The sequence below is a fragment of the Acanthaster planci genome, linkage group LG04, assembly GCF_054643075.1.
Source record: "Acanthaster planci isolate LZ-2023a linkage group LG04, COTS_SCS, whole genome shotgun sequence".
NCBI classification, from domain to species: Eukaryota; Metazoa; Echinodermata; class Asteroidea; order Valvatida; family Acanthasteridae; genus Acanthaster; species Acanthaster planci.
The window spans coordinates 14,293,776-14,318,783 of NC_141780.1; the positions used below are offsets into that span (position 1 = coordinate 14,293,776).

General features: G+C 42.5%; 1 protein-coding gene and 1 pseudogene across 6 annotated transcripts in view; one reads left to right on the top strand and one right to left on the bottom strand.

Annotated features, from left to right (window-relative positions):
* Positions 1-25,008, bottom strand: part of srpk2 (SRSF protein kinase 2) — a 76,268-nt gene that overhangs the window by 9,016 nt on the left and 42,244 nt on the right. For all 6 annotated transcript variants that reach the window (XM_022225375.2, XM_087135914.1, XM_022225374.2 and 3 more), the window contains 10 exons: positions 20,899-21,125; positions 12,191-12,299; positions 10,133-10,220; positions 9,484-9,571; positions 8,877-8,983; positions 8,438-8,600; positions 7,936-8,088; positions 5,664-5,972; positions 2,430-2,798; positions 635-922 (listed from right to left, as the gene is read on the bottom strand). In XM_022225375.2, coding sequence (XP_022081067.2) covers positions 635-922; positions 2,430-2,798; positions 5,664-5,972; positions 7,936-8,088; positions 8,438-8,600; positions 8,877-8,983; positions 9,484-9,571; positions 10,133-10,220; positions 12,191-12,299; positions 20,899-21,125 — 1,901 coding nt within the window. The remainder of the gene's footprint in view (positions 1-634; positions 923-2,429; positions 2,799-5,663; positions 5,973-7,935; positions 8,089-8,437; positions 8,601-8,876; positions 8,984-9,483; positions 9,572-10,132; positions 10,221-12,190; positions 12,300-20,898; positions 21,126-25,008) is intronic.
* Positions 6,106-7,563, top strand: LOC147799410 (uncharacterized; annotated as a pseudogene).

Genomic DNA, 25,008 nt, shown 5'->3' on the forward strand with positions numbered 1-25,008 from the left:
ATGTACAACTGAATGTTGAGAATATTGAACAGAATTTCAGGTTGAATATTCAAATATCAATTAACTATTTTGACTGCTCTCTATCAGCATAATAGAGGGATCCCAATACGACGCTTTTAGCGTCGATCTGCGCACTTCTGCGTTTGAAAACGAGGCTGTATGTGTCAGCTTCAATTCTTAATACGATCAGACGATTGAAAGTAAGGAGTCAAGACACAAAATACATAAAGGTATGTTAAATTCAGACTTTTAAGGCTGCGCATTTTTGTGGAAGAGTCTTTCAGGATGACTCGACACGTAAAATCCAAAGAAAAAATAACGACAATTTCCCGCGAACGTACTAACGTACCTGCGATGGTCGTGTGTCTTGTGCAGTGGGCGTGGTTAAAACTGAAGTGGCGTCACACTTACGAACCAGCTTACTCCATGTACTGTGTGCACTCCGCGGGCGCGCGCGAGGAAGTTCAACACAGAGAGCCTCGGTTTCGATGCAGATATGCGCAGACGGCGCTAATGTGAAATCCCTCTATGTTAGACTTGCCAACAGTCCACAAACAGTTTTCTGCGAAGTTTACTCTGTAGAGATAGCAAAGATTTTGCCAGGTAAACTTGTACACAGAGTAATTCTTTTTACCCTCAGTCGGATTGCCCGTCTTCATTGCATCCTCCTTGCTGGCCCTCCCCGCCTCCCGTATTGCATCTTGCTCGTCGCTATCCTTCTCCAGCTCCCGCTTCTCCTGTCGCTCGTCTGTGCCTCTCTCTGCCTCCTGCCACCTCTCCCCTCGTGCCTCAACCTCCGTCGTGTCTTGTCCGGTCTCCTGCACGCTGGTCAGCTCTACCTCTTTGCTCGGTGAGGGGTCATCCAGAAGTCTGTTCTCCTGGTTTGTCGAAACTTCAGGACTTGCGTCTTTGACAAGATCATCTTTGAAGCAGGGGAAAAAGAAGATAATGCTCACAAGAATATTGGGGGAGTCGGTCCTGCATAGTTTATTATCTTACCTTGAACAATCCCCTACGTCCTCCTTCTTTAGATTCCAGCTGTGCAGAGATGAACTTTTACTTACACCAAGCATGAAATTTGGCCTGTTCTTACTCCGTACATGGGCAAAATTTCAGTCCAATCAGAAAATTGTTTGCACTATTGGTAATCAGTACTTCACACACCATTGTCGGTAAAATCCCCCCAAAATACTATGTCGGTTCTGTCAGGAAATCAAAACTGAGGGGGGGGGGTTAAGGAACAGATTCCATCTTCCAACTCATTTTTGAGTCAAATTGCGATACAGAGATGGAATTCCACATTAACAAATTCATGCGTGACGAAGTGCAGACACGCAAGGATTTCCTGTATCACACAACAAGGTGGATGTTAAAATTAACAAGTTTGGGCAAATTCTGCATGCAATGTCACATGACATCTTCACTTGCCCCACGCTTGAGTGATTCCCATAAACTTGAATTGGTGCGCGGAGGTTGAGCATTTGTAATGGGGTGGGGGGGGGGCTTGTGACCCTTGATTGCTGGCAGGCTGAAAAGGAGAGAACACAGACAAGGTGGTTGGAATAGGTAGGGGATGGTACAGCACTGAAGCATGCTGGACCACACCACCCAGACCAGCTCACCACCCCATCCAGGGTCACTCCACTTTCAAGAAGGGGATCTAACTGTCTAGAGTAAGCACAGGTGTAGTGGGCTAAACCAAGTTGAAACTCCAACAGCAAAAACAAAAAGTGGTTGGGGGTGTATCATACAAAAGAAAGAAAACAATAAAGAGTAAAATTTTAAGGGGACTAGTAAAAAAAAAAAAGGGGAATACCTCTTACACATGTGTGGAGCCCTCAAGCGTCTGTGGGCCACAGCTGCGCGTTGCAGTAAACATCGCTCTATGACATAGTCTCGCAGTTTTAAAGAGACACCGATACGGTAAGAAATGTTGCACAAATCTTGAAACAAATGACCTCCCCGGTGGTGGCATTTGTAAAGTCCATCTTTGTAACGGACCGTGGCTTTGGTGTCTTGTCATTTTAGCATGCTGGTGTTTTGGGCTGAAAGTAATCCGCTCCGAGCAGGAACAAAACAGGGCCCCTTTAAAATTAAACTGACGGTCCTTTGGTACGCATTCACCGCATAGGTGTGCAAGTTTATGTGCGCTTGACGCGGAGCACGCCGAGTACGCGTAACGAGTTTAGTCTGGAATGCATGGTCTTTGCGCGCACCCCGAACACGTGCAATGAGCTGGTTGGAGAACTTAGTACCATCTGTCTTTCTTTTGCTGCTGAGGGTGCACTGCAGCTCAGGGTGGATACAGCACCCAGCACCCAGCACCCAGCAGCAAGCACCCAGCACCCAGCACCCAGCAGCAAGCAGCAAGCAGCAAGCGCGACTTGGAATGCAATCGATAAGCAGTTACAACATGTAATCGTGGTTACCTTTGTCGTCGCTCTTATCCCCATTCATCTGGCTGTGGTCCGTCCCACCGTTCTGCATTTCCCCGTTCTTCTCCCTGTCGTTGACTCCTTCCTCCACCTCATCCGCCTTCTCCTCCCTCTCCATGTCTCCGCCCTCGTCCCCGTAGCCGTTGCAGAGTTCGCCGGCGTCCTGAGCCTGTACCCAGGGGCCGTCCCCTATGGGATCCACCATAGGATCTGCCATGGGTAACGGCTCCTGCTGCTGTTTTAACCGTTGCGGGCTAGCCGGTGTATCTGACGATGTTTCATCCACTGGGTCCTGGGTGTCCGTGATTAGTATGTTGGTCTCTTTGGGGTTCCCGTTGCCATTTGTGGTCAGGCTTGTGACATCTGTAAGATAAAATGACAATTCCATGCATAGTATAAATACAAAGCTGTTTGCACAATGGAGCTTACGGAACTAAGTTTAGAGTGGCACATCAGACATGCTGAATAAGGCAATTCAAGTAAAGAAACCACTGGGCACTAAGCAAATCCCAGCACAGAAACCGTGGGTACCGTCCAAATTTCAAACAGAAACCATGGGCCCCACTTGATTTCAAGTACGGAAACCATGGGCATCATACAAAGTTTTGTATGAAAGTTACTGTTCCATTTAAATACCAGTGCATACTCATTCCAGTGCTGAACTGTAGGCACTACAAAATGCCCATGTAGAAACTGTGATTCAGTCCCACACGCTGTGCACAAGGGCAACTAGTACGTGCTTCTCTTCAATGCCTCATTGCTTTTTGCAGCTGCACACTGGCAGCTGTGATCGGTCATGTATGAAGACTGTTTGACATCTTTTTTGCGTTACGTTAACTGAATGGTGCACTTTTTCAAACATTAAAAATTGACCAAGCATTTCTGGACAAGTGAGGGCGCTTTTGCTTTGATGTAAATCCAGGAAGACATACATGTAGTTCAGGTTGCATGTTTACATGAGCAAATTGTGAACTCCAAATTCGCTACATCGTATCTTGGCACACTTCTGTAAAAAGGTTTTTTGCTGAATTATTACCATATGCTTACACAGCAATAAATTGCCAAAGAAAATGAAATTTGCCATAACAGCAGTTTAAAAAATCTAGAAATTTTCCTGTGAACAAATCAGTGCAACACTGAGATTCAGCGCCTTGGATGACATCATAGTTCTACTCATGAATATGCAAATACATTAGCATAAAACAAAATAAAACATTAAAATATGGGTTAAAATTGCAAAACAAAAATTTAAAATAAGATTAACTGAAACAAAAAGATGCAATTTCAAGGGTTTTTAGTACAATTTATAAAAGCATTTCTATTTCCTGGTTCCTTTCATGGGTCAGTCAATACCAGTAGAGAAGCCATGCATGGTAACCAGAACAGCATGTGGAAACAGTCCAGGACAAAAACTACTGGCACCATGCCATATCAGTTCAATAACAAGTACAATCAGTAGAAGACATTTCAGTGTTAGCCACAATTAATCTAACAATGATGCAGTTCCAACAAAACTGTCAGTGTTTAATGAAAACAACTGCAGTTTATGCTGCACAAAAAGGCAACAACGTTTTTGAACCAAGAAATTTCGCCACCAGCACCAAGTCTCACATCCCCCCCATCAGGATTCCCCTTTTATTTCTCTATTTCTTTTCAGAGACAGGCCTAAGCAGCCTTCATCCATATTCACTTCTTTAATCCGTAACCTGTTTCTTTTTATTCTCAGGGCCATAGATTTCCATACACCATGCAAATAACTGCCAGTTTTTGTTTAACAATTCAGGTACGGAGTGCAGACTCCCAAGTAGAATGCCCTTTCTTCTGTGTTTGATCAGTCAAGTCTTTTAGATTCACTGCAGTTTGCCATGAGGCGTCAGTGGTTGAAGGAGAGTGTGGGTCAGTGGAATTTATTTTGCATGTGAAAAGATGATGGCAAGGATATATAACCAGTTGGGGGTGTGTCAAGACACAACTCTTGGTTTTGAGACAGTATGAAGGTGGACAGTTTGTGTGATCCTCAGAGCCGCGCGCTTTCAAGCCTGTAGCAGCCGGAGTTTGCGCTATTTGGAGCAGGTATTTTTCAGACTGCTCAAGGGTAAATTGGTTCAGAGCTAGTTGAGCGGCTGGATAAGCAATTAAAGTTTTGGAACATCTCGAAATCTGAAAGATATTCTTCCCTTTCTTTTATGCCCTTGTCAAACATAATGGTTTGATGTGTTGATATTTTGAAATTGATCTCGCACAGTGATTATTCAACTGAATTTTATGGTGTTTTAAAAAATGTGACTTCAAGATTATACCTGAAAGAGCTAATCTGCTAGGATTTCGAATATTATTGCAGTATATGTGGCCAAGTTTTCATTAAATATTAGGTGGCCTGCCCTGACCTGATGTTTTCCTGTGAGCCTTGTGGTGGGCATGGACAAGACTCCAGATGACCGATCTTGCATTACAGGCCAACGATAGAGGGCGCTGACAAACCCGACACAGCAAATCACCGCCATTGTCGCCACTGGTCAGTGCATGGTGCACGATCAAAACCATGCTAACGGTGATGTGAATGACCCTACCAAGTGAAGTGGAGCATGGGGCACAGCACCTTGGTCGTCAGCTAAACTGGACCAGTACCTCACTTCAACAAACCACAACTTCGCGATTGCTGTGAACTGTCTTTCTTTTGTCAATTTTGCATGTATTAGAATTAGATGATTGTGATTTTAAGTGTTTTATGAGATCCCTGGTATTTTCAGATTGAATCTGATCAGCAAGTTTGCTTTGAGATTTGGGAACTTGATTTTAAACTTCAGAGATTGTGGCACATATGTCTCTGGAATGCTGCTGAATAATTTTACCCACTAATCAGCGTAGTTGACATTGATGTAAATTGAGAATGATGCTCTAAAGTTTAGTTGAGGTTTATGGGTAGTAGATTTTGAAGCTAGTTCACTATAGTCACAAATCATTGAGATTATTTATCAGAGCTTATTTTCATTATATTTGAAAGGTATCAGGCTGTGCATTTTACCACTGGGATTCCTATGTTAATCCGTGGTACAGTCACTTGGGGATTCGAATTCGGGACGTGATAATTAATCGGGATTAATTGGAAGTGATAATTAAACTTTGTTTTTAATTGTGAACATGGTACTGTTGTACTTGTAATCACTGGACTATTTGCAGTGCGGTCTTTCTTTCCAGTAGCAGCTTCGATCCAATTAGCAACAGTACCTGTTTGGCCCTCTGTCCCATCGGCATCCAGCCGGTCGTTCCTCTCCTGTACCTCCTCCGCCTCCTCCTGCACCCCTTGCATGGCCGTCTCGTTCCCCATTTCCTTACCCGCCAGGGCAGCTGGGGCAACCTCACTGCCCGGCGTGGTGGCGTACTCGCTGCTCGGGGTAGTGGCAAACTCACTGCCTGGAGTGGTGGCCGTCTCGCTGAGCGGCGTCTGGTTGCCGTTGCTGCTGCCGCTGCTGTTGTTGCCAGCATGCTGCTGCCTCTCTGTTTCCATGGAGTGGACTTGGTCTTTGTCAGATGTGGCTGTGTTTAAATTATTTCAAAGTAAAACCTCTTGTTTGGACCATGGCATGGAAATAGAAATGAACACCATCAGAACAAAACGTTCTTGGACAAATGAAATTTATGGGTTCTTTCTCTGCAAACGTGCTTTCAAATGACTGTTGGATTACACAAGGGGGGAAACAATTTTTGAAAACAGAGGCTGCAGAATAAATGAATCCTGAAGAAATGATTCAAAATACAACTTCAAAGTTTAACAGCCATATTGTGCTCTTGGGCCACTGGCTAGAAAGGGTTTATCCACTATTGTGTTAACACTACAAGTGCACTGACTACTGCAAATATACTTGTGGGTAGTTAATTTTCTTTTCATTATCAGATGACAGGTGGGTTGCACTCTTCAGAGCCCATCCTATTATATAACACATTCCTTTAAATGCAGGGCATTCCCTGGGTAGCTTCACTCTCACTTGAGCAGCGTAACCTCGCTGTCCCAAAAGCCCTCCCACCCGAAATTTTCCAGTTAAACCAACCTAGTTTTGTCTTTGTTTCTGTTTTTCAACAGCTTGGGAAACATGACCTCGTCGACAGTACTCTGCCACAAATTCTGATGGCATCCAGGGCAAAATTCACGTCCAGAGGATACAGTGTCAGTTGGAAGCAATGGGCTTCATCCAAGACCAACGTCCAAACTTTCCCGATCGACCTAACAGACCTTGCGCTTTATTTACCTGCGCTTTCCCGCACAGACAGGCAATCTGCAGCAGAATTTGCCATATCCACAGCTAATTGGGCGAATAGCTTAGCCGGCCTACCATCACAAATGGAGCATCCTCTGGTCAAAACAATTTTACAAGGTTACAGAAGACTCACCTCCTCAACTCCCAACAGGAAGGGACCCATTTCTCTAGAACTATTTACGAAGCTTTACCAAGTTCACGGGCAGCCAGGTGCTGCTCTAGACGATCTAGGCATTCTGTTTGTGTGTTTCATTTGTTACGTCGGATTTCTCCAAATTGAATGACACCAGTAATGTCTGTCATATGGACTGCAGCATTCTAAGCGACAGGCTCCTTACTCACCTGCCCCAGGTCCAAGACTGATCAGTTTTGGCAAGGCAATACCGTAACTACTGCCCGAACTTTTAAGACAACTTGCCCTGTTGCCATCGCAGAGAGATACCGGTACATATTTCTTGGGAGCACTGGGTGACCCCCATGATTCACCTTTGCCGGTCCTTCGCCGACTGACCCGGACCAAACAGGGTCTCGTTCCAACAAAATATGAACTTAGTTATACTAGAACCAGAGAAATTTGTTTTGCAAGCACTCAGCCCTTTGGTTCCAAACATTCAGAACTTTGGTTCACACAGCCTCGGGTCAGGAGGTGCAACTGCTGCTTCCTACACACGGGTACCGTCATATTCAATTTCAAGACACGGAAGACAGACAAATCTAGAAACACATATGTGGAGCCAGATCAGGAAACAGTTTTACTCCCATCAGCAGCTGTAGTTCACTTTCAACCAACCTCCAGGGCACTCCTGAAACCTTTTGAAAGAAAGTCTGATAGGAAGTTCATTTGCCCGATCAGCGTGTCATTTTTTTTATGAAATGCTTGTTTTCTTCCGGCTTTTAAGGTCACAGAGAGGATACAGAATGTTATGTTGGTTTGATACAATATTTGTGTACGCCAGAGAATGAGAAAGTTAAATTATGGTGTGGGCGAGGCAAGCAGCTCGGCCTCCCCAATGTGTTCCAATGTTTGCGTCCACCCTTGTCATTATTTCTGATCCCTTGTGTCACACATGAGGGGGATTTAGAAAACAAAATTGTTTTCTTACGGAAGTATGGAGAAAGAAATTTAACGCCCAGAACTGTTTACATGATGTCACATGAATTATGAGCAAACGAGTCACAGTTGTTTTTGCTAATGATTCTGCTGTTAAGCACACTCCTCATGGAAACAGAAGAGCCCAGTGTACCTGATAACCTTGAGTGTCTCTCCTTCTCCAGCTCCATCAGCTGTTGCTCTTGCTTTTCCAGGAGGGCAAGTTGTTTCTTCTGCTTCTGCTTCAACCGCCTCTTCTTGTTCTTGGACAGCTTTTCTGGTTTCTTCTCAATGGGAGCGGTGCTTACTGTGACATGGGGAAATGACCACAATGTGAGTTAAATCATAAGCCAATCATTAGTCAGGTCACAAATTCATCCCAGGTCAAGCCACAAGACAATCGAAAATCAGATCACAAGTCCATCACAAGACAAACCACAAGACAATCACAAGTCAGATCACAAGTCCATAGCAATTAACATCGGTTGAACAATTACTCAAGGATTTTTTCACCAAAGTTCATTTGAATAGCTTGAAACTCGACTTGAGACTGGATTACTTGTGACGGCACTTGTGAGCAATTCGATTGCGAAAAACACTGGGAAGAAAGAGGGTCTGAGAAAATTGGTGAGGTCGACCAGAGACACTGGGCTTACCAGATGACACTGGGGGCTTGGCGTTACCCTGCACCCAATCCTTGGCTTCATGGGCCAGTTTCCTGATGTACTCATCGTTGACACACATCAGGATGTTCTCGGGCTTGATGTCCGTGTGGATGATGTGACACTTGGTGTGTAAGTAGTCCAAGCCTTCCAGGACCTTTAGAAATGGAGCCAAAATAAACAAGCCAATGGTTTGTCTGGTTTCAACTGTGTCCTCCTTTCTATTACAAGACTCACCACCAGCAAACTGAAAAAATCATCAGCAGTGGAGAGGGTCCATTTCTCAGGTACTTTCAAGCGTTCATCCCCTTCCTCCGTTTTCTTTTGTTTCTCTCATTTTCTCATTTCTTCGCCCACCATTACTGTACTCTTCATTTCTCGACCCCTCCCCGGGGAGGACAAGTCCCGCCCGCTACGACACCCAGGCACCCACCTGTCTAATGATGCTTTTCACTTGATGCAGTGGGAGGCCCATGTACTTGGACTTGATGATGGGTTTGAGGAGGTTATTGCCGAGCACCTCAAAGACCATGCACACATCTATGGGGAAACAGAGTTAGGGCAAAACTTTTTCCCGATCAATTGAAAGCATCAATCTTTTTCATGACAACTGTTCATTCAGTATAGCGAAATTAACTGCCGAACATTTCGTTGCCATGTTGAATAGCGCCCTCTCTTGTCTAACTGAAGTGCACCCTTTTGTGATACTATGATTTGCTGTTTTCGTGATGTTTTGCCGTTGCATTCACGTTTGAGGTTTATAGAAATGTATCTATAATTATTTTTGTTTTTTATTAAATCTTGAGTTACAAAATTGATATTTAGTTTATCCTAAAAGTTGTGAAGCTACCACTCAGGATCCATCTCTGATGCATGCTGTGGCGAATCTTGCTTGATTTGCAACTGCATAATGTTCGGTAGGTTTTGTGCATAAAATATTGGGAGCCAAGGACAATTTTCTGTACAGCCAAATGTTCGGTATAGCGGTGTTCGGTATAGCGGCATTCCACTGTTTAGCCATGTATAGATGTTAAGGATACGGGTTCCATTGACACCGGATACCTTGAAGTCATCTAGCAGCTGGACTACTCTCTCTCTGTTTGCGTCAGATGTGTCACTCTCTCGTACCTGTCGAAAAAAAAAAATAAGTTGACAGATTGTCAAAGAGTTATGGGCTGATATTCCAATTCAATGCCTAATTTCAGTTGTCATGAATTTTACAGGAAGCACAAATAAGGGAAAAAAACAGGCCACAGCTTACTTATTTTGGATTTTAAGGAAGACTGGAAAATTGACTTTTTCAAAATAAGCACACAAGGTCTGTGGGAGCTGCATGAAAATCCATTTCCTGACACAATAAACATCTTCAATGGACAAAACATTTGGCAGAGCAGTCAATTGGTGCAGTGAGCAAAGTAATACAACTACAACGAAGCACAAAACTGTTCTTCTTCTTCAAAACATACTCAGGGAATGTCCTACGCATGAACTGATAAGCCATTCTGTTTATTACAAAAGTAACCATAGCAACGTCCCCCTCCTCCAACTGGAGCAAAACTGTATGTGCACGACTGTCCTCATTACATGTATATCCTTGCCAAGTTTACGAAAAAAAGTGGGACAGCAAACATTTTGTGAGAATATTTAAATGCCAAGGCCAGTTTGAGGATAGTTGTACAATCTACTCACAGCTTTAAGTAGTTTGATTTCATCTATTGCAGTTTCTGTGTAGTGCTGTGCACTTTTAACCACCTTCAGTGCTACATATTTACGGCCCCTGGAAAGAGAATGGCAAAAAAGAATTTTAACATCGGCAAGATGACCACACAGACTGCTTGAACCATTCATCAATCAGTCTTGCCCATTAAAACCGTGACAGTAAAAATTTGAACGCAACTATTTTACATTTCGACATCCAAAATGTGAGACTTTTTCTTCTTCAGCACATGTGAAAATGTCACTTCTAAAGTTCCAAGGCTTTCAAGATCATTTCAAAAAAGAGCACCTTTTGACCATACTCCTTGGCAAAGCAGTCGAATTTCGAATGATGTGTGTTACAAAAAAGATGAATGTCTTTTCTGCCGTTTGTGATTTTGAGGGGGAAATCACACAAGCATCCCGGGGGAATGCTGAGATTTCTCCTGCCCTGTGATCTTTCACGGTGTGTCACTGCCTCAGGGTCCGTACTGGTGGCTCTATTCTAAGCCATTACAGCTTCACCCAGAAAAGTACAAAGGTATTTTCGGATCCGGTTCATCAGCCAGTGGTGCTAATTGTACACTAGAATTAAAGACTCCATTCATTTATTAACGCCACGCCAACGCAACAACTGTGGCTGCACTTTCTGCACACGTTGTTGTTCCCTAGTAATCGATCCGACGGGTTGATGCAAAAGGGCCATTCAGTGTTTGCAGTCCAAATTTTTGTTACTTGGGAGCTGGCTGGAGTTGTTGAAATGATCAAGACGGGAACAAAATGATGGGGAGTAAGAATGACAGTGTTCCCTTGGGCAATCTTCCTTTCAAAGGGGTAAAAAAATAAACGCCTCCAAACTATAACACATCGTCAGTTTGTTATCAGTTGTTCTGTTTTTTCCCTTCTCATCATCCCTGACCACTCAAGGCAAATCCATGATTTTTGACAGCCCTGGAGTTATTTTAAACAGTCTGGCGCAGTAAATCTCTTTTGTTCAGCATCCATTCAAAGCATGAGGCTTGATGGACCCAAAATAAGTCACCAGCAGAAAAAAGGCTTCTCTGCTCCCAGAAACAGACATCCCAGCCAAATGCCTACTTGGAGTACAGGTGCATGTGCAGGCATTTATTCCAATCGTAAAAATCTGCATGAATTACTGGTATACATGTAGGTACATGTATGTAAAAAGAAGATATCGCTTGTAAAATGCTGCAGCTACATATTTCTCCTCCTTTAACCTTCCCGTGCAAAGATGCATCTGCACTAAGTTGTCCTATCAGTCAAAATCTGTCAAGTGACATGTATGGTATGTCTACGTGCTATAGAGGGAGAAGTGGGAGGAAGTTTGGTCTGGCTACGACTGTCACAACAAATGGAAGGTTAATATAAATGTGTATTTCATGGCCAAATTTTACAAAATCTAGAGAAAACATGTACATGTACCTGTGTTTCTCATGCCCTAGGGTAAAAGAAAGGGACTCTAAATAGCACTCGACTGCCCCCCAAAATTTAAGAGCTCGGTTGCGATTTCAGAATTCCAAAATCTGCTCCTGTACCATCAAACTTATGGCTATATACATGTAGGTACATGTATACATGTACATGTTCCCCACAGGGTCTAACGGCAAGAATAATTTCACAGGAATAAAAATGATTTCATTCATGAATTACGAGTGACAGGTTGCCCCCCCCCATGAAAAAGAGAAAAACATTTTTAAAAGGTAAAGAATGAAAGAATGAAAAAAGTAGGAGGCACAAAAAAGGGAGAACAGTGGATAGAAATTGGCTTAAAAATACTTCACAACAGACCCCTCTTCCACCTTTAGTGGTCTACCTATTTACCACTGATAAGTGCTTCCCACCCATCCCCCCAAAAAATATCTTGCCCCCCTGCCCTGGACAAAATCTTGGTGATTCCCATGCTAATAACCAATGAGATTAATAAAGGGCAGATGTACATCTACATGAGTGGTGCATGCAGTACACAGTGTGCGCAAGGTTGAAAAATGTAAATGATTAACTGGGGACTTTTACCAAGCTTTACTGACTTACTTGAGGTCCCACGCCAGCCAGACAGTGGAGAAGTGTCCCCAGCCTAGCTTGCGGACGACGTGATACCGGTTGTTGAAAAGGTCACCAATTTTCACTAAGTGGTAGCCACCTGCCGGGAGAAGGGAAAAAGAGATGCCGAAAATTACAGGCATGGTATTCAGTACGCAGATGTGACTTAATCAGTCGACTGAGGGTCCCAATCTGACCTTTAACAAATCGGTGATGGTTTTGGACCCTGATAGAAGGAACCGAGGGTTAAAAACTCTGACGTGGGCCCTCTCGTGTTGCACTCTTGTTATGCTTTTTTTTAACATTGAAACCTTTCAAATGCCTTTGAAAAGTCTGTTCAAATTAACTGGTTGAAAAGCACTCCAACCCTGGTAAGAAAAGTGCAATTTCCCTGCTCATTTCCACATGAGCAGCCACAGTAAATTACAGCCCTCTTTCTGCTGAACATGTTTCCTTTGGGGTGAATTTGGTTAATATTCAAGGTTAATCACAGGAAGACAACAACTTTCCAGAAGGCCAACCTGACAATTCAGAACCATCCAACCCCGATGAGCCACATCACTGGCTATCAATAGCTGTTTGTTACCAAAATGTGGCACATAGCCAACACTGTGATATTTCAGGGTGAAACATTCGACTACTCTGCTGAACCTTGATTACTGATTAACTAACGATTCTTGATCCAGAGATTTGTAAAGTTCCAGCATACATATATCGGTCCGTGCACTCGTAAATTCTTGTTTATCTGTACACAAACATGGGCAGTACATCTGGTTGTCTGTTATGGCAGATATCCAGCAACTTCAGGGATGAAGATGTTGAAAATGGCAGAGGGATGAAATAACGATGTGATAAACTGCAGCAAACATCACCGACGCAGTCTGTCCTGCTTGTACATTACACACATGTACACGGTACACATGAGACTTCTTGAGTTCACAAAAGACTGACAGAGGACCAGTGGCACCCTGACGCTCACACAGGCTGCAGAATGCGATACCGGTAAAACTCTCCCTAGAGTATGAATCTGGTACAAATACGGTATGTTCCCCTGACTACGCACTGCAAGGGCAGATGGCATTAATTTTTGTCTAAAATACATGTACACATAGTCTGGCACTACATGCTCTACACACAGACTGGAAAGTCAAGAGGTTGATACTATGGGTACCAATCAATAATATTTGAAGTCTGATTTTGATGCTGCTCTCAAATAAGGGGTACTTCATCGTGCACAGTATCACATGTTTTGAAGCTCACAAGCACCAAAGCCCTTGTGTAGATACCAGTAACCTTAAATGACTTATTCTGTAAGAAGTCTTAACACAATTACGAATCAAGAGCAATATGAATACCTCACAAATTTTTCCAAGCATTCTTATGTAAATGTACTAGCATACATGTACATGTACCAGGGTATGTTTACCTGTACTGTGAGTACAAATCCAACATTAAAAAAAAACCCAAAAATTGACCAAATCACATGCATGCACAGCTGAAGCACAGACCTAATGCTACTGCACAACTTACAAATGAAGTGAATCTGAGGATGTGGGGAGAAAACTGGACATGAGTGACCACAAGAATAAACATGAGAACTCGTGTCTGACTCATTACACATGTGCATGTACATGTACATGTATGCATGTGCATCTTTGTAAAGGCAGCTACATGTAGACCCCAGCTTCAGCATCTTACCCAATGTGACAATCACTGGTAAACATGTACAAACATGTACACCAGTCAGTTGTCATTATGTAGGGCAATGTTTCATTTTTTAGCCGCACATCTATCACATTTTGTCATCAAAAGGTCTATGGGCCGATCCTGTTTATTTGGACTGGGCATAGGGACCTTTACACCATCTATGCACATAGATGGCATATCATCATTGACATGTACAATGTATACCAACATTTTGATCAGAAAAATTCCAAGGTGCCTTGTACATGTAGTCTACATGTACGTACATGTAGCCTACATGTACATACACATGTAGGCTACACTGATGTACATGTATGTATTGGGGTACAAGCATAAAATGTCAGCTTGTACATGTACGCTGTACAGTGAAGCACTGTGTGTGTTCACATGAGCTACATGTAAATGTACATGTACTCTGACCAGGCCACTGGTTACTAGACTTCCGTTGCTCCCGGCTATGCTCATGGAATGAGTAGTACATGAGTAGCACGCTCTAATCACTGTTCTGCTGCTAATTGCAATCGCCATTGTTAACAAACTCTCATGTCGTTGTCACGGCTATCCATCCTCCTACCCAAGGTACAGTAGGATGATTTTTTTGTAGCACGGCAACATCGCCAATGCCCTCCGTCGTAAACGATACTTGCTTGTGGCATGATGATTTCGCAATCAATAAAAATTAAATATCTATGACATGGTATTAAAAGTACAACATTTGTTCAATTGACCACCTTAGAAATCTGACAACCGCTTGTCCAAAACCACATATCGGTAGTACTACAGTGCAAGGCAGTTACCGTACATGTAGACTATACACATTTATGTATGCACATACGTACTGTATTTTCTCGTGTGCATGTTCATCATGCTACATACATGTACATGTATACATATACAGCACATGTAATAAATTGTAAATCAACTGGTCAACCTTGAATGAATTTTTCCAACTTTCAAGCATTCTTTGAGACCTGAAAATGGGGATGAATACAGCACATGTGCATGAACACAGATGTATGATACAGAACATTTTTTTACTTTGTTACCGCTGTTTTGCTTGACCAATTTCAATAGAGACATATTCATGTTTTAGACATACATGTGCAGTGCACATGTGCTGCAAATGCCCGGAGGCTATTTCAAAGTCAAACACGTTCCACTGAATCTCCCTATGAACTGCTTAGCACTCCAACACATGAAGTGCCGAGCTTTTTCTTCACCTTTGCACGATCCATTTGACATTCTGATGCAGCCACTCATTGATTTTCCAATTTGCAAATGCAGTTGGCCTGAACACCTGCGGCTAGAAACACTGGCATTATACATGTGTCCACTAGTACATGTATGCATGTATCTGTTCCCGTGGGTGTTACAAGTTTGGATCTACGCTTGGACACAGTGACCTACTTTCTAAAGACCTCACAAAATCAGAACTCTTTGCTTTTGAGGAAACCAAGCGGGCTGCACGTACACGCAAGTGTACATGCCTAACTGTATATGTCTCGTTCTAAGGGGAATCATCGGTCATCTGTGACCAATTTCCTGTCTGAAAAATTCAGACAGAAATGGGATTTTAGATGTTCGACACGTGTATACAAGCACAGAGCAGGTTTTCATCGAGGTCAAATTTGTGAGAATATGAGCTGACAAAAAACTTGCACTCCAATTTTTTTTTTTTTGGGGGGGGAGGTTTGACTGTTTTTACTTTCCTTCATTTGAAAAGATTACAGACAGGGATTTCATGCACGTACATGTTTGTGGGAGGAGTAAGAGGTCGCCAAGAGACACTGAATGGGAGGCGACTGAGATTATCAATGCTGAAGTGACTGGTTGAAGTGCACCAGCACAGTTATACCTGCATACATGAATTGCAACAAATTTTTGGGGTTTGGGGGAGGGGGGATGCCATGTTTTTAGAATGGAACGCAATAAGGCTGGGATGTTTACATGTTTAAACATTTAAATGAAACAAGTTCTAAATCCATTTACAGATTTTGCCAGCAGTTTAAATGGAACCGCCCCTTTTAGAGGTTTGACGTATTGATCGATACAATCAAATGTTAAATTCATGAAATGTTATCTGATTCTCAGAAAACTTTTTTCCCTTTCGGCATCCATGTACATTGTACTTTTTGACAAAACAGTGGATTCTAAAACAATAAACACTGCTTGTTATTAATGCATACGAAAATACTGAGGTAGGCAGCAGCCGCCTCTGTAAAGTGTTGGCTAAATGTTTAAGCAGTATGGGAAAGTTTCCTAGAGGTTTTTCAAATTAAACAAAATTCTAAACCTTAGAGGGGAAAACAGAAACTGTGATAAAGTTTAAGGAATTACACCTCCACAGTGTAAATCATACAGTTGTACATGTACCTGGTATATTTGCGAAAGTAGCTTACTCCACAAAGTAAACCATTAAAAGTACAGTACGCCTACAACCCTTTTAACAAATACACGTACCTGCTGTTACTGGGTCAATTGAGTCAGACCAACTCAACCATCAATTCACTTGTGCACGACTAGAATTGCAAAATGTTCAGGGAGAAAAATTACGAACAAATGGCCTATTTTTCCCCCTGCTTCTGTAGAGAAACCAGGAGCCAAAATATCAACAAACAAGTCCGCTGATGATGCAGGTCATTAATCATGACAAAGCTGCCGTCAATGCAGACTGGTATACATTACCGCTAAACCACATGCACATGTGTCAACCAGTGGACCAATGCATGCGCGGTTACCGGTAGTTATTGGCTGATGTTTGAGTTATGAAGCCTTGAATGCAGAAAACTGTTAATTGAGGGAAACTGCAAGAATTTCCCACTTGAGGCAGATGACGGTAAGGACAAGAGGCGATTGAATATGAACAAATGAGGGCAACAGCTTTTGCAAACTTGTACATTTCACATGCACATGTATATGAGACAGTCAATAGGAAGCACATGTACATACAGTGTACATGTAAATACCGGTATGATACATGTACATGTATAGTCAGCTTTGAAAATACACACTGCCTTGGATTGGCAAAAGGAGAATTTGGCAAAGCAACAAATTCTACAACTCAAACCAATTTGGCAGCTAGGGATCAAGCAAAGGAAGGATTCTAACTGTGACAAGTTCACAAGGTATTTGCGCGCATAATGTACATGTACAAAGTACCGGTATGTATTTGTAAGCATCTGCTTGCACTGTCCTACATGTACCAGTATAGACAATTTTTTTAAATGTCCGGAGGCAGCAAATCATGGGAGGACTTGTGCAAGCATGTCCCGAAATTTTGAAGCCAATTATCGTTCTGTGCAAGAGTCACAATTTCCGTCTCAAAGTCCTCCTTGTTAAGGGCAGACCTTCAAGAACACAAATAGCTCAAATAAGCGCACTTTGTGATCTCAAGTCATCCAGATGACTACCATCTAAAATTAGGTTAGAGTCACAGTTTTCACAGATGAAAGGCATCAACGTGCTCTAACATTTACTGCTCCAAGTTACCATTTCAAGGTTCTTAAGAATCCATTTCATTTTTTTAATCTTTAATTCATGTTGCGGTTGGGTGATAAATCTTCAGAGCTGCTTGGAATCAACTTTTTAGGAAACCACGGATGCAGGTAGAACTCCTTGGCCATTAGTTTATTCCTGCAAACGAATTTCGATCAGCATTCTGAAACTCAGTTTGGAATCAATTCTGCTCCCTTCTCCCCAAAGACTCATCCGAGTCGGATCAAGCTGGCTGTGTTTACTTTCATATGACCAGTGTGAAACATCACACCTGCGTCTTTATTTCGACTTGCTGGAAAGAAGTCACACCAAAAAGCTGACGGGCAATACATCAAATGCAAAGTGGCACTTAAAGATCTCATATGCATGACATCCTGCACGCAAGCAAATGCTAAGTGAAGGGTTTGCTTGTTTCACACGGATCCAAATTGGTCGGTTCCCTGACAACTACATCATGTAAACGCGTCCAATGGATGAAGTGAACCAGCATGGGGACTACTGACTGAGATCCAGATCAGTGTGAAACTGACAGGCCCTCATCGTTTCAAAGACTGAATCACATTTTTGGGTCACTCATTTACTACTTTTGAGCAGCACCTGTGGAAAACAAGCAGTTGCCCGATACTACCAATAATTATTACCAGCAAAGTCCTATTATCATGTTATGTTATACCTCTTTATGATGTACAATTTTCAAACTACCGGTAACAAACTACAAATGTGTACAGTACATGTAAGTATGTGTAATTTTTCAGGATACGGTATTCAGGGGTGAGATTGAACAATGATAAAAAAAGCTGAAAACAGCTGAAAAAAGGCATAAAAAGAAGCTGACCTGTGAAAATCTCCTATACTTTTGTACACAGCCAATGAAGAAAAAAGCTGAAATCCAAAACCAAAAATAGCTGAGAAATCTCCCCCCTGAGTATTCCAGAGAATAGTGTTGGCACTTTTAAATGCACATCTTACTGCGCACAGAAAGAAAAACATTGACTGTGTCCAGATTCAAGCACATAAGCACAGTCCCTGTCTTGTCACAGCCTGGGAGATAAACAATCCATCAGTCATATCCAATGATCGTGAAATATCCAGCAGGCTGGGAATGCCCAGGGAATGTGGTCGGTACCGGTAGGTAGTTCAAGCATGGCCGTGTATCAGGGGGCAAACGTGCGTGATTCATGCCAGCTGGTGGACACGTGCCGCCATCTTGGGCCCAACTCTCATTGTGGTGCCTGAGACAACACGTCCCAAAGAAGAAACCTCTGTGCTTCCTCTATATGCATGCTTATTTGTCTATTGCTAAGGAAGATGCTTTGAGATTTGGAGGAGGTTTATACTTATGAGTAATTTCTTTCTTTGCTTTGTAATGCAAATAGACAGAAAGGTGACCCGAAGACGCACAAACTGCAATACATGTACATGTACATTAGATCCACAGTACATGCAGGTAAGCCCAACTATAAATTCACTCCTTGGAAATTCAGGGTGGTCTTCAACAATACAGATAGAAGCAAATTCTGGATCGATTTCTTCAGAATTACAATGCACCCTGATCTGGCTGTCAAACAGAACTTGCTATTCTCATGAATAATAGTTTCCGGTAATGACACCGAGGATTCCTCAAAAGCGCCCAAGGCACTGTAGCTAATGAGCCCGAAGAAACCTGTAGAGAGGAGCCAATGCGGAACAGACATGTCACGGAGGTGGGAGGAAAACTCCAGAGGAATAAAAAAATCAGGCAACCCAATCCCCATGTGGACCAACCGGGAATCCAACCCAGACTACAGAGGTGGAAGGCAAGGAAAGAACAATGCCAACCTGACTCCCCAAACACTGTGGTACAGGGGAAACTATTCAAGTCTGAAAATCCATGTACTTGTACATACAGTAAATGTACCAGTACACTGATGGTGAAAAACAGTCTTTTACAGCGTGTGAATCTTAAAACATCTGTCGCATCCTGTTGTCTCACAGCAGGGTGGAAAAGTATCAATTACCATGTAAATGTGACCTTGGGTGCAACAGATATGGTCACTACCAAAAGGCAAAGATCCAATGCTACCCACGCACAACCCCCTACAACAAGAGAAACTGACCAAGAGATCATTCACCCAAGAGGTGCTCTGGGTGCCTGGCCAAGGACTACATGTACCCAGTAGGCCTACACAAAAAGCAAGGCAACATTGGACAAGACAAGCTGGCAACAATGCACTGTGTAGACGCCATTGGAGGGTTTCTTATCAAAGTGAAATACATGTACAAGTAAATGCATGTTGTAGTACAGAATATCTGTAAAAACTAGTTCAACAACTGTACATGTAAATCCCCATCCAACAGTGGCCATAGTTTCTGAGTACAAATACACGTAAAGTACAGTTAAGTGGCCACTAGCAACAGAGGAAAGAACAGTTTACTATGTACACAGGATCTATGTCTAAATACAGTATACAGGTACATCTGGGACAAAATTTCCACAGTTCTTTTATTCATAATTTGTTCATGACTATAAACACCAAGACAGTATACATTTACCGCATTTTTTGATCCACCCCAAAACACCTCTTTAGCGGAATACTCTTGGCATTCCAACTGCAAACACAGTAAATAACGGATGATCAACCATCTGGCGCTGAAAATGCGTGAACCAAATGACCATCTTGTCACGGTCCTCAATAACCTGGACTTCCCCCCCCCCATATGTGGTTATTTTGGGGTCGGCATGGCGAGAGACTCATTCCATTCGATCCTGGAAACCAACTGCTATTTGGCAGTGACAGCTGGCGTGACTGCTCTGTTCCTCGGACCAGCCACGGCATCGGACTCGATGGGTGTCTGACCGGTCCTGTGGGCAGTCGGAAGACCAACTGATGCATTGACAGTGGCAGGCCAGCTTTCAACTTAAACCGCTGCAAACTTCAGGTACCAGTACTGTTCTTAAAACTCAACCAGCAAACCTATACCAGGTACATGAACAGATACCCATGTACATGTATGCTCAAGTGTTGAGAATGCGTCCCAGGCCAATATGGGTACTTTTAGGAGAGCTATGTATCGCCTACAGTTTGACGTCCCTCCCCCCAAAAAACCTATTACTGATACCAATGTTCCAGAACAAAAAGTCACAAACCAATGACCTATCACTGCAATAAAAACCTGAGACAGGTCATTCTTGAGGGCAATCACTATAAATCTACATTGTATCTACTCATAATGGATCACGCAATGGGGCTGAAGCTTCATAGATCTTGCAAGTACATGTAAAACAGGCTACAGACGGTGATCATTTAGTTATAAATCCCAATGCTGAAGTGTTTGCCTCTGCTCAATGTACAGATCTACATCACAATCTTAGTGCTCTAGGAACTGCTGGACACTGAGGAACCAATGTTGACTGACAGCATTGAGTACAACACACTTGCGGGTGTATGAAAACTTCACTGAAAACGAAAATTTTCATGAGGGTTTTAATACCAAACAGCCTTTGAGCATCAACCGCCCACCTTTGCAGTAATCCTTGGGGTCCTCTTGCTCATCATCGTCGGATCCCAGTTGTTCCTCCTCTTCTTCCTCGTCCTCCTCGGCCCGATATCTCTCATCCCGCTGGTCCCCGTCCGTGATGAGGTTGTCGCGTTCGTTGACGCCATCCTCCCGGAAGTAGCTGTTGTCTTGGGGCTCCTCTTCGTCTGAGGAGTCCAGGGGCTTCTGGGACGGCTTACTGGGATGAGACCTGTGGTGAACAAGGAGAACTGTACGTGAGCAGTTTAATACTTTCCAGTAGAAATTAATCAGTATGTTCAAACAAGACCAGCCTGCTCACTGCGGAGTAAAGACTATGGCTAGCCATCAGCACAAAAGCACAAGAATAAGTCAGTAATTGTTAAAAAAATCCCACACAGCTATCATGGTACCCAAGAAAAAATACTTCATTACTACTCATAATGAAAGTAGGACCCCCTTTCAAAGCCACTGGGCAAATGTACAGTGTCTACATGTATATTTTCAGGTACAATGTACATGTACATGTAAAATATTACACCAACCAAGGGTGGTACATGTATTTTTGCAAATATGGCCATCCACATGAACAGCAGGCAATATGGGAGGACTCTGAACAGATTATATACATGCACTTCGCGAATACAAGATGCACCAACAACGATGGATCATGAACTGAAATGAATTTATTTCCTTGTTTGGACATCACAGCAACATTTTGCAGTCCTATCTCCTTGCCTTCACAAGTAACTCCAAGTGCTCCCTGAGGCATTTCCTGCAGCATCTTCTTGAACTTAGCCTCCGTACAAGTACATTTTACATGCTTTACTCAAGGGAACAGGAGATCTCCACTCAAGAATTAGACAAGATGGAGAAGTAATGCCGCATGTCGCACGGGAAATTCTGAAGGAGGTCTCATCTTCAGTTTGATGTCCTGCAATGCCTGGGGGAATTCCCTTTGTCCCTTTACATCATATAAATTCATTACATTAAAATTTACAAATACATGTAGATATACAGTGTGTACTGCAAACAAAATGGGTACTGGTATGAATAACACAGTAGGAAAAAGGCAGCGGTTACAAAATGTACATACATGTACATGTATACATGTTCAAGGTAATGAAACGTATCATAAGCCTTGCGCAAGACTGACAATAAGATGAGCACAAGCTAAATGTGTATCATTTGTGACCCGGCATTTGGCTCTTTCCTATTTTGAGGGTTCAAAGTCAAGTATTGAAGTGGAGGTCAATTTTTGTAATATTTGGACAGAGTAACCCATCTACATGTATTTCATTCAAAATTTTTTCGCAGGGTCAGGCATTTAGAGATGTCATTTTCTCAGCAATTTCAAGCATTATTCGTGCCTGAAACAATGCCGGAAAAAAGACCCAAAGCTGCCAGAATAATGTCACAGTGTCACCCTATACAGGTACTTTTACTGCAAGTGTTCCATGTACACTGGAAATCTCTCTTTCTGCTGAATTCAAAGATACCAATATCTCATTTTTTGAAAATTCCAACTTTCAGCTCATTTTGTAGTAACATGTCACATTTGGGAAACCTTTAGAGGGTCCACACAATACTATTATTTTGTGAAATACCTTGAAAATGCACCTTTATAGTTAAGCACACCTTATTGTTGAATTGGTTTTTCTACCAGTAGTTTGAAAGCTGTTTCGGTGCCCTTTAGATTTTTATGCTAATAAAAATTTCCATATTCATGAGCAAATCTACATTGTATGAAGTCATCCCAGGGTGAAAACCTGAATATACAATGTACAGTATTGATACGTATGTACATGTACATGTAACAACCTGCTGGATTTTATAATTTGCTGTCCTAAAATTTTCATTTCTCTTTTGATTTACATGTACTGTAGTAAATAGGACAGGGATCGGCAAGTGTCAACAAGCACCTTGGCAGTTCACGTTCTGAACAGAGAAATGTAAAATTGAGCAATGTCTTCTCTGACTGACATCAAGGGAACAGCAACCTCAGCTATCAAAAAAGTTTGGACAATTTTAGTGTTAAATAAAGTGCAATGCACTTATTCCTCAAAAGGATTTCAAACAGTTTTCATACACTAAAGAATATTATAAAGACATATATGTACATGTGAATAACGTATCTAAAAAATTAAATCACATTGACCCTTCAAAAATTACAACTGGTGTTTCCATTTGCCCAGCAGATTCTGTAATCCATGACCAGAATGAACCCTGAATGAAAGTGCAAAACTTGGAGCATGCTACGTGTTACCGTTACGTCACAAAATACCCCTGCCTGATGTGAATGATACAGATTACCAAGGCACTTTAATGTACGTGTAGGGAAGTGTTGAAGGAGTGCATGTGTTTCTCCACAGCCTCAGACCACTTCAAATCCAAATGTGGGCTTTAAGCATTTGGTTTCCATGGATACCTGGTAACTACTGTATGGGGAAAGAAAACCTACCACGGATATGAAGTGCTTCGGCCTCACATACATGAACTTTAGGCTGTCTTCGGCAATTTACACATATACGCATACATCCAAGGCAAGCTCTATGGTTCAGTGGTGAGACATCTGCACTAGTAAGCAGCAGGTTATGGGTTCAAGTCCCACCAGAGTAAGTTTGTGAATAATTTCTAAACAAGCCTTCAGACAATACTGAGTATACAGTGCAAATATATAGGACAAGAATACCAAATACAGAAATGAACATCTCCCTGATGGAAAAAACTACTCATCTTAAAGACATACATCCAGCTTGTTTGAGACCTGATGTGCCGGTTTACATGTACATGTATGTTATGTACATGTACACTGGGTGGAATTTTCCAAGTCTGCTAAATTTGTGGATCTGGCAAGAAGTCTAACACTGCATGCTGTCTGACTGAGGTGTGACTGAGATTACCTTGTGCATCCACACCACATCCCCCTTAAAGCTCCTCAATTAATTTGTGGACTGCTAGAGGGAACGTTGACGTGCGAGGTACAGGCACGCATCCCGCAAATTCCTCTCGCCACACTAATGATGTCTGGGAAAACAGAACAGGGGATCCTGCCATGATTTGGCTTAGTTGTTATGACAACGTCTAGTAGTCCGTCCACGTCCTTAACCCTCCTATGCTAAGATACACTCTCGACACAGTTGTCACATCAGTCAAAATCAGTCAAATTTCCATATATGTCTGTGTACTGGGGGAAATCAAGTGGAAGGCATTTTTGACTGTTTTTGACAAAACAGACGGAGGGTTAAAGGAAACTTACAAGGCAGGAACGTTCATGTTTTGCCAAAGATTTGCAAACCCCGAAAATGATACATATGTAAATTCAAAGCATGTTCTGGCAAGGTGTAGTGCTCAGAACTGGCCCCAAGGGCACCTCACAACTTTACTTGATAATTTGTCATTGTTGCTACAGGTAGCTGATCATAAATAATAAATACACGAAGTGTCCAAGGACGCGGTAAGTAAAACAAATTGTTTCCTGGCACGCATCTGCTGTGCTCGCAGCGAATCACAAGCTTGTCTCCACTGTCAATTCACAAAATTCTTGCCATTGCAGTCTGACATCTCAGATCCCCATCACAGCTTGCAGTGATCCTTGCTGGTTAGCGCTTGACAGGATACCGGGTACATGTACATGTAAGTGTTTGTGGATAGCTCTTCCAGTCTCTGATAACGCAGAGCCTTGAGACTTCCACATTCAGGTAACTGAACATGAGTAATAGAAGTCTTACGAGTAATAGAAGTGATGTCTCAAAACCTCTTTTGACATCAGCATATGCTCATCAGGAGAAAAGAGACATGCAAATATTTTCAAGTTCCACTTGCAAAGATATGTATTTTTTCTCCCATGACTACGGGTACCACATTAATAAGCGGGGTGTTTTGTCAGTAAGCAATAATGTTCCCTCTCCCCTGGGGCTCACACACTGTTTGCACAAACTTCTGACTTGCTCAGTCCGAGTCACGAAGCTGGATTTTCTCCAGCCGCTCAAGGTGCAGGCTCCACCTACTTGAATCATGCATACATGTACATGCAGATGTGCACACTCGTACACGAAACACATCAGTCTGGAACATGTTTTCATAACCCCTAACCAGAAACACACAGTACATGT